Genomic DNA, 11,388 nt, shown 5'->3' on the forward strand with positions numbered 1-11,388 from the left:
TAAACTGATCTACCGCTTAATTGGTTTGATAATTGATCCGATGATATTTACTTAGTAATGAATATTGTATTCATAACTGTTGGAATATTGTGCTTTTAATTTACAAACAATGTTGTTACTCACACGGTTTACAAAGCAATAGTGTTATATCGATATTCGCTAATAACCATTGTACAACCTTACACATCACTGGTACAATTGCTTATTACTGCGTATACCTATTCTATGTACGGCAGCTGTCTCATCCAACGCTTCGTAACGGCACGCAATTATCAAATGTTGTGCGAATCTCCAATACCTTTGTATACTTATTTACATGTAAGGTTTAATGTAACAGAAAATTCAATACGATTCATATTGCATTGTTGTCTAAATGGCTGTTCAAATGAATCCGTTTAAAAAGGCAATTACATCGTGCCTATACAAAATGAAAGTTGTAGCTTAACTTTAATATGTCATGGTATTTTGTGAAATGTTTCCTGACATGATAACAAAATGTCTTTATTTTTTCTCTTTTCAGATGTTGTCTTCGAGACATATTCCTGACACCGATGATTCGGCTTCATAGAATCATGACGAGGGAGACTGCGAACATTTAAACAGGTCAGCGACGATTACATCATGACAGTGAATCGACGAATGAAAATCCCCGTCATGGATCGCTATCTGAGGTGTCAAGGTACAACATATGGTTTTGATTCCTGCTGGAGCTGCTTCACACTTCGCCCACATGTACTGGGCAGTAAGATCGCGTGAATTTGACATTGCTGTAAGTGTGGTTAACTGCCGTTAAAATCAGACTGATTCAAGAAAGTGATTGATCTTACATCAAAACCGATATGGATGTAGAATTGTATGGATATTTCTGACAGGACGTTTTGTGGTCGTGTTTGTACTAAAGATACCATTTCGAAATTCCTCATCATTGCAAGGGGCGAAAACTGCTGGATACAATTCAATCAAAATCTCAGGAACTCTCACATTAACCTTCGCGAGGACCAAGGAAACGCTGTAATTCAACGTTAAAAAGAGGATTGTTCGGCTCATGCTAGGACTTCGAACCGAACGCGTTTGTTAAACACAAAATTTAGAAAACGAAACAGTTTTATTTTGCAAAAAACGAAGATTGATTAGTTGCCGATCGATAACTATTTAGAACACATAATTTCATTTCAAGAAACTCATTGTGCACTTTGACAAATCTCATGTGAAATTTATAGAAATCAATCTTTAAAAGTAATGTGCTTAGGATATGATGTCACTCCACAGCGGGGTCTAAAATCGAGCTCAAGTCATTCTACAATCGGAGGGTGGATGCTTTGCCAAATTTGTGAAACCTAATTTACGACTTTTCGATCCTCATAGAGACGTTGACAAAGCCTTGAACATTCTGTTAACTGTGAAATCGGTGCAGGTGTTTGTAGATATCCTGTTCAAGGGAATTAGATAATTTTTCTGCAACTACAGAGCCATGTTTATAATGGGTTCTCTGCAACAGAACGGTGCGAACACTTCGATTCTAGGCGTCGGCACAAGTGACACATACTCGAGCGTCACTCTATCAACGCTCCAAAACCAGAACGTCACCTCTGTCACGACAGAGTTTAATTCAACTACGTACAATTCTGTTGGCAACAACAACGGCACGACTGGGTTTCAGGCTTCCGGACCGCAAATAAGGAGTTTAGAGCATTTAATAACAACATGTATCATTTTGGGTCTCATGATTCTCGCGACGATCATTGGAAATGTGTTTGTCATCGCGGCCATCATTTTAGAAAAGAATCTTCATAATGTCGCTAACTATCTTATCCTGTCGCTCGCCGTAGCCGATCTGATGGTCGCCACCCTCGTGATGCCGATCAGTGTGGTGAATGAAATCAGTACAAAGTGGTTCCTCCGACCAGAAATTTGTGATATGTTTATATCGTTTGACGTTTTGTGCTGCACTGCTTCCATTCTCCATCTTGTGGCCATTTCTGTAGACCGTTACTGGGCTGTAACAAATATTGACTACGTAAGAAACAGAAGTGCAAAGCGGATACTCTCCATGATTGCGCTATCGTGGCTGGTGGGATTGTGCATCTCCATTCCGCCCCTGTTCGGATGGAAGGAACCGGCAAACAGTCCCGTCCTAACGGGTACATGTCTCATAAGTCAGGATATCGGTTACACTGTGTTCTCAACGTTCGGTGCCTTCTATGTTCCCACTCTAATAATGATGATCATTTATGCTAAAATATTCCAAGTTGCCCGGCGAAGAATTCGAAAGAAGAACTTTAACAAAAAGAGCTTAAAAAAAGCCGAGGAAAAAATCAAAGCTGAGCATTCGTCTAAGAGCAAGCTGCTCTTCAACTCGCCTAAATTTAATGGTCACAATAGTAGTGAAAACACAGAGATTACTGTCGCCGAAACATCGTGTAACGGCATGGAAAATTATAATGACAAAAACGAAAACTCTAAAGTGGACACAAACGGATCGAACGGTTTCGATGATGCAAAAACGGCAATGCTTCCTAAAACAGTCAACAAAGATAAAGACAAACACAAAAAGGCGAAAGAAAAGTTAGAGATGAAAAGAGAAAGAAAAGCAGCAAGGACACTAGGCATCATTACGGGAGCGTTCATTATTTGCTGGTTGCCATTTTTCATCATCGCACTAACTGCTCCCCTCGTCGGAGAGGCCGCGGCGCAGATTCCTCCAGAACTTTCTAGCTTTGTACTTTGGCTTGGGTACGCTAACAGTTTGTTGAATCCAATACTTTATACGATATTCAGTCCGGAATTTCGGAACGCCTTCCAGAAAATTCTCTTTGGAAAATACTCTAAAAAATACAGAAGATGAAAATCTTCATGAACGGGATTATCTTTTATATATCAAGTGCTGTTATCGGATTATGGTGGCAAACGATGAAGGCAATTGCCACAGAAAAAAGCTAGACAAGAAAGGATTATGCAGAATTGTGCAGTGATGATACACTCCCTTTAATGTTAATGCTGGTTCCAATAAAATGTGATATGGATGCTAAATGTATGACAATGGCTTGGACACGTGTAGACAAACAATGGCTATGAAACATTGCGATATTGGTAAGACTACGTATATATATGTAAAAAATGTCATGCAATATTCAATATATAACAGAGGAACTCTCACCCTTGCAAATTGAAATGTGGTACTCGTGAACGTTTGTGTCCCTATTATCTGTCGTGACAGTGCTCCATTACATCTATATTGCTGTAAACTTCGCCTTACTAAGTTCGAAATAGCACTGTCGTCTCGCACCAATAGATGGCGCTTTGTCTGTCACATGACTGTAATGTATTCATCCCTTTATCATATCATACCATGCCATAGACACACGATTATGTTGTTTAACATTGAAAATTTACAGAAATCTACAGAAAAAGTACGTTTCTTGTTTAAAATATTGTATTTTAGTACATGTGTAAATGTCTTCTGACGCGTTTTGAAGTTTTACGCTAAATACATTTTATAGTTTGGGCAATGGTTTTGTTGATTCTTATATTGGGTACTGAAACTTTCATCATGCACTCGTCTTTTCTTTTTTGTTTCAGAAAAACAGTTTATCACTAAAATCTTTGCATAATGAACTACATTTGTGCCATAATTATGGCGTCGTCGCGATCTAAAATAATTGTCTAGAACCTAATTCCACTCAGACGAAATGCACACAGATAGACAATATTCGAAAATAGTTTAAACCTATGTGTTCACAGCATTTTGTATCTTTCATATGATTAAATATGTGCGTTTCCGCACTTTTGTATATCTTCTACATTTGGCATTATGGATATATAATCAGTCTGGTTTTCGGGTCCAAAAACAACTTAATTTTGTTTTACAAAATATGCATGCATTTCAAGTAAACAAACATTTTTTTCATTTTTTTTTTAATTTTTGAGCTTACCCTTTTGTTTGAAAATAGTTTCAAAGATGCCAACTTTCGTGCCAAATAGTATGGAGATTAAATCTGTGTTTCATATCACCGGTTTAGATATTCATGTGTGTCGGGTCATGATGTCAACGATCACATTCGATCTAGTGTTAACGTTAACTGTTGTTTAACTATTTCAGTTTTGCTGTTTTGTTGTTTAACTAGAAAAATAAGAAAAATACATACACCGGTGGTTAAAGTATTATCAATAGCTTCTGAAATGATGAACAAGCTGTCTCATTTCTATTTTGTATTAACACATTATTTCATTTTTTTTAATTATTTATTTATTTAAAACAGCAAAAATGAATAATAAGAATAATTTCAAAGTGTATCATTCAACCTATAGTTGGTCATTTCGCATTTCTCACAAAAAAGAAAAAGAGAAACGGAATTCTAACGAATTAAAGCTTCAGTAATTATACACATGGGTATTTATGATTTACAAAATCGTAATATATCGTGGAAACAAATGTCGCGGATATTTATCGCCTGGCAAGATATCATTCAGCTAAATTCTATGACTAAACAGTATTTATGGACACCTTGTACAGATTACATCTTATAATGACCAGCCTCGTCCGCTAACGTCGGTGCACACCATTATTTTATTCATAGTGTTAGTCTTCCTCATGCGATAGTATACTATCTGTTCAATAACGATTCTTTGATAAAACAAACAAACATAATGGATTTATTATATATCCATCGATATTTCGTAAAAAAACTGGTGTAATGTAATCTCACATTTAATTCAAGTTCATGTATTTTTATTTCAATTTGCACTTTTGAAAATTGTGGGACGTTGGACTAGAAACCAAAAACCACTGAAATGTTATACAGACCGATCAGATAACCTTTAAGTTAACAAAACAAAGAGGTCGAGTGCTTCACTATTATAACAAAAGAAATTCATTAAATTTATTCGTGCGTAATACCAGGATAAAACATACAACTTAGTAGTACTATAATTGGATCGGGATAAAATTCATTTTTGTGACATATGGCATGTACATTAACTTGGTATCGAGTAGGTTTATTGAATGAACAAATTAAATATTTAAGCAGTAAATATTTAGTATCTGATATTGGTTTCACTAATTAAAACCGCTTTATCACAAAGGAAGATCATTGTAGCCAATAATTAAACATCGATTCAGTGGATACCTCTATTGTATAAGTGGAGATACTTACATAAAATTAGAGCTGGAACCGGATGTTTGGCCTGAGGCAACATATAGGGTACGTTGTTTATTCAGACGAAACTGGTTGTATTAATTAGTTATTATGTAATTTAAAGCCGCGCATTGTGTTCACGTAATCGTAACAAATCTCCGAATGAAATAAACTTTAAATGACGCCATGCATAAATTATTAGCTTAAACATTGGTGTTATATCAGGAATACATGATATAAGCAGGAGTGTGCCGTCTGAAAGCTGGGTCAACAGACAACCTCAACTCTGATATTAAAACACTGCACAATACTACGATATGTTTCTGATAATAGACTGACACTTTAATTTTGTGTACAGACTGAATTATGACGCCTCAATACAATTATATGAACCATCATTTTGGTAATGTACTGACACATGGTATATTATGGTATATAGTCATTTTCCTAACAATAAGTTATCATCTCTCCAAGATCATTTTTAACGATATTGATCAGGGAAAGAGCATGACCTAAACAAGCAGTTTCTATGTCGTTACATTGGGCACTGAAATTTTTGTCATGATTTTATCTTTTTTTTTCTTTTTTTGAGTAAATCGGGTTTTTCAATAAAACCAAAATTACATTAATAACTGTGCTGCCTTTATGATGATATCACGACCTAAAATTACTTTTCTTGGACTTATTTATTTGACATAATCAAACGTGCAATTGATACCACATATCTATCTCATGTGACGGTTTTCTTATCTAAATATTCAATTACCTAACCGGAAACAAAGACAGTATTATATGAAAATGAACTGAATAAATCTATAAGAAAAAATATATCTAAATGAAGAAAATATTCGAACATCTGCTGAATAAGCTAATAGCGTATAATGGAAAGGAAACAAAGACTATGCTAAATTATATAGTTTTTTGTTACCATTGCGTTGTTAATATATGTTTGTTTTATCTTTATGCTGCTTTGGTTATAAATTCTTGGATAGTATTTTTGTGATAAGTGGTAATAGGTAAGTCATCACTTGTGCCTTATGTTCGATGGGTTTTACACAAACGTATACATTAACCCTTTTTTTCTATAAAAGAACTAATTAAACACCTGTTACAGTTTCATATAGGTATACTTTTAATGCTGTTTCGCATGTTCTGAGAGAGTTTTGATTTAGCAAAAAATCAAACAACAATGATGACTTTATTTAAATTAATCAGTATTTTTCCCTGTTAAACTGTATTGTTTTGAATAGTTGGCTAAAAAGCTTATCCCAAGTTGGATCAAAGGCTTTAGCTGAATCAATTAAACAGACGAATTAATTTAGAAATATATGTACAAATTCCAACATCACTTATTTTAGACGGAAGAATGTTATATGTCAAGACATTTTGTTTTACTGACATAATATGTAGGCTACTAGCTTCGGTAACTATAGATGTATCAAAATTAACATCGTTATGGCAGTAATTTTTATAAATCACCATGACAAAAAGTAATTGATTGCAAAGTTTGCATAACATCTACACTATATACTGTGGTTTGATTCGGCGATACCACCTTGGGTAGTTTGCAGCATAAAGTAACAGAACGTGCTGAAACTCATAACAGGACCATCACTGTAACTTGTTACGGAATAAGGGGAGGTAACCTCGATAGAGAAAAACACTATCCGATTGATGTTGGTTATGAAAATGAAACGGTTGATATTTATCACATTTACTCTTGTTTATTTCTGTAGTTTGCGGAACTGTTTTTGTTATTTAATGAACATTATGACAATTACGGCTTTATGTGTCAGTGCAGCGCAATGACAACACACTTATCTATGTATAATCACTTCATTTGTAGATATAAATCACCTAACAAGATATAACTTATAACTCATTATTATTTTGAAAGTAGACCATAACAAATATTTTGATACCATCAGTGCCATGTCACGCTAGCAGAAAATGGTTTAATAACTTGTTTATATATCAATGCTCTCAATATAATTTCAAAATATATGTAAAATAATCTGTATCATTGCTTTATTATAAAGAAGAAAATATTCATCATTTCATGTTCATCACATTGTCGATTGAAACACATTTGGTTAAACCATATGCACTTGTGTCCTTTTACATAGATACTGCAAACCAATTGATTTTTGCGTGCGTTTGAATTTTGCGTATTTTTTGGGCTACAAAAAAATCGTACAAATAAAATCATTGAACGTTTTAAATAAAATTAAGTAGAACTATACAAGTCTAGATCGCAAAGTCAAATCACCGTAAAAAGAGTCCGCATGCTTTATAACGCGAAATTGAGTTGCCGCAGAAATTTTTTGGTTTGCAGTAACTTTTAGCTATACAAACCTTCTGCTTTCCATGATTGCTCTGATGACATAGTTGTCAGGTCAAAGGTCATATAGTGAGATAAATATCATGCGAAGAATACATAATCTTGGAAATGGAATATTCATTATAAATTCACCCTGCACACCCTGTCGCACGATAAATGCGTCCGTTACGGACTCTCGAACAGACATGCGTGTCAAAGCGCACGGTCGTTTCATTGTCTTAGCACCCTTTCCATATGTCGGTGCGCAGTATGTTCTATTTTTGTACCTGAGAATCAAAGGAGTACGAACCTCTGTATGTATATAACACTGTACGTAGAGATACATAAAATATCTATATATATTGTAATTTTCTGGATTATGACAAATAAAATATACCTAACTCACATTAAGTTTGTCTTCGTCTTTTTTATTTTCTCCATATATTTTGGTTGTGTTCTTTCTATTTGATAGAATATTAAAAAAATAAAAATGAAATCCGTCGTCGTGATACAAACAATCTTCAACTACATAAGAATGAAATAAAAATAGACTTTTGATATGAACGAAAATTATCTAAAGACTGCTGGACATGAATTGTAAAAGTGGTGTTGATTATTTTCTTGTACTACGGACTTTTTGCACACAAAATATGTTAATATCACAATTTCTAAGGTTAATAAAACATATGAAACCAACTATTCAATGGTCATTGCCGACTCACTGATGATCTATTTATGCAAATCTGACTTTTGAAACAGCAAATCTATTGACTATCGATTTACATGATTTTGAATCATACAGATGATGGACGATGTTCATTAAATAATGCTTACAATACAGTGTAGAATGTGTATTGTAATTGTGAATCATAACATTTTATAGACAGAAGTCCCTCGACCTCACATGGCATTTATTCAATGGAAGGAGTCTAAATCCTTCCTGATGTTTTTTGTATTCAAATCGATTACATTTTCACAAAACAAAAATAAAAATTAAATACGATTATTATTTTAGAATACGTGCTAGTTCTTAGCGTTGATAATGTGAATTGATTGATGCCAACAACGGCATTATAAAAACGAACCGGAAAACTCTCTAAAAATAACACTTTGTTGAATGTTATTTGTATATTATTTGTTATACTTCAGTTAGTAGTTTTCAGTGAAAAACTTAACTAGACATTCATACTGGAAATAATTCAATAATTATTTATATATAATTATGTTATTGTTTTATAAATGACAGTATATCATCCCTCATATATTTACACAGATTTTAGCCAACTGACATGTGTCAACTAAATTTAATATGTTTCGCTATCTAGTGTTCATATTTGGATGGGAAATATTATGTGTTTATTCATCCATGTACTTGATTTCAAACATGATTGGTCATTCTACACAAGAATACCTGAAATATCACTCCCTTAGGTACAATTTCGCCCACAAAATGACGTTGCCATCGACACCGTCCCTAAAAGAAGATAACTACATGTATGTATAATATAAAAAAGACGGAACATCATTGGTAGCAATAATGAGAAAACGGTTGGCGTTATTCGTTGACAAATTGTAATTTTATTTATGTATTGTTCTTAAGTGTTATTTCAAACAGGATAAGACTATCCAACGGACATCAGAGAAATAGCGAAAAGTGATTAATTAACGTCCTATAAACAGCTAGGGTCATGTAAAGACTCCCATGTATGCGTTGTATAGCGTGTGTGTAATGTGAGGTGCGTGTTTTGGAAGACTGCAGTATGTTCGGGTTGTGTCTTCATGTATAGTGGAACTCTTGCCCTTTTTATAGTGCTATGTCACTGAAGCATGCCTCCGAAGACACCAAGTAACACATCCCACTCGGTCACATTATACTGACAACGTTCGAACCAGTCGTCATCGTCCATGAGGCGCAGACAGTCAGGGTTATATATAAGAGCATGTAGAGGGCTTCCACAAAGACACCAAACGCCGAGATCAAATTAAGAAGCGAAGGACAGACATGGACGATATAGATTACTGTATAGTTATTAAATTTCGCGGATGTAAAATTTCTCGATTTACTGTTTGGAACGTATTTGCGGGTGTTTACATTCGCGAATTATTTTTAGCCTTTTAAAGCGCATTCTTATGACATGCTATAATACGTGAAAACAGGATTTTGATAAATTTCGTGAGGTATTAAATTTTGCGAACTTGGATGGATCCGGTAATTTAGTGAAATTATAATCCGCAAATATTAACAACCGTACCGTAATTGGGGTCTCTTATAATCTAGATCGTAGGTTTATTTACTGTAAACCACATATTTTCGCGTCTTCATTATATGCAACATATTTGCGAATATATAAATTCGCGATCTTGGCCGCTTACACAAAAATTGTAAATTTGCGAAACATTTAAATTTGCTGTCTTTCGTTTTTACATCGCAAATATGTGTAACTGGCAAAATTAAATGTAAAAAAGGGCCCACTTTCATGAACATTCCTTACCTTTAAGAAATTCCTTAACTTAAAATTCTAAATAGGAAAGCATTAGTTAAAGAAACATCTTAAGTTAAGGAGCCTTCCTTAAAATCCTTAATGCTTTCCTATGGAAAATTTTAAGTAAAGGGATTCCTTACATTTAAGGAATGTTCACGAAACTGAGCCCAGTAGACAAAATAGCAGAGAAAGTAATACAGACGTTGAATGAGGATTGCAATTATAGCGATACCCTCCCAGGGTCATATTGGACAAAGAATGTAGAAAGATACTGACGAGAAAAATATTTGTTGAATAAAATAGATACAGTGAAGTTAACTCAAGTTTAAATACATCGTACAGCTGTTGTTTTTTTAATCGAAATGATAAGGGACAGATACATCGACACCTATGAAAGCCATACATTGTATTCGGGTTAGTGAATCCGGAGATTTGTCAGCAGAGCATAACGAACTACAACAAGAAAAGGGAAAGATGATGAAATGCAAGCAGGAGATAACGACCATAGTTATCTTCAATGCGTAGATCCATCCCATTTTTTACAATGATGTATTGTATTGAGATAATGCAAATGACATAACACAGAACGTCTTTCCCTCTTATGAACCCAGATTATCTCGTCATAAAGTATTCCTATATTACAACCGTATGGACTATCAAACAGCATGCAAGATATTCCTCTCAAGCTTATCGCTACCAAGGCGTTTTAATTCAACCTCCAAACAACATCTGAAATAGATGATGATAGACAATTCTTAAATAATTAAACATTTGTATTTGTATTAAACTGAAGTCCGAACATTACAAAAACTGTCAAGAAACAATTTTCTAACAATTTTTCAACAAGAACAAGAGATTTCAATGTACAAGAGAAAAAGCGTTGCACCTATTGGCCACATAAACAACTAACCGTTTATGAAAATGAATAAAGAAACATATTCTCTTTTGTTTTCTTTTGTAAGCAAAAAAGAAGAATAACAATTATAAGGCTATAGACTTCACAAATACGAAATAATAACTAACAATTAGTTTGCAATTATCGCATTAGTTCAACATTTTGTCTAATTGTCGGTTTTCTTATCATGAAAATAAGATGGTGTTCTCAAAACCACTTGTAACACTCCGACTAATATCAGACCTTGTCTACTGGTGCATTGAACAATTCTCATACAAAGATGAATTGCACTTTTATCTTAGATCGTGTAAAGCAGATGTAAATATATTCTTTATTCTCAATCTTAGCACATAATTCATCAGAAGGGTAAGTCTGTCATTCGGTCTGTTTGCCAGATACAAACAGATGTTTCCCAAAGCGGCAACAAACGTCTGTGAAGCAATGTATCAAACGAAATGAAAGTCTGATAGTTCGTCTAAGACAATATCCTGGTGGCTTTGTATCGTGATGTATTTGTGCTGCTAGAGGGAACATTCATTTGGCATTTTCAAATCG

At 34.2% G+C, this 11,388-nt stretch overlaps 1 protein-coding gene across 3 annotated transcripts in view; it reads left to right on the forward strand.

Annotated features, from left to right (window-relative positions):
* LOC138314390 (5-hydroxytryptamine receptor-like) overlaps nucleotides 1-7,866 on the forward strand; it is a 117,521-nt gene extending 109,655 nt beyond the window's left edge. For all 3 annotated transcript variants that reach the window (XM_069254694.1, XM_069254693.1, XM_069254695.1), the window contains one exon: nucleotides 521-7,866. In XM_069254694.1, the coding sequence (XP_069110795.1) occupies nucleotides 1,472-2,845 (1,374 nt within the window). In that variant the 5' untranslated portion in view covers nucleotides 521-1,471 and the 3' untranslated portion in view covers nucleotides 2,846-7,866. The remainder of the gene's footprint in view (nucleotides 1-520) is intronic.
* Nucleotides 7,867-11,388: the final 3,522 nt, after the last annotated feature.

This window comes from Argopecten irradians, chromosome 2, assembly GCF_041381155.1.
Source record: "Argopecten irradians isolate NY chromosome 2, Ai_NY, whole genome shotgun sequence".
Taxonomy (NCBI): Eukaryota; Metazoa; Mollusca; class Bivalvia; order Pectinida; family Pectinidae; genus Argopecten; species Argopecten irradians.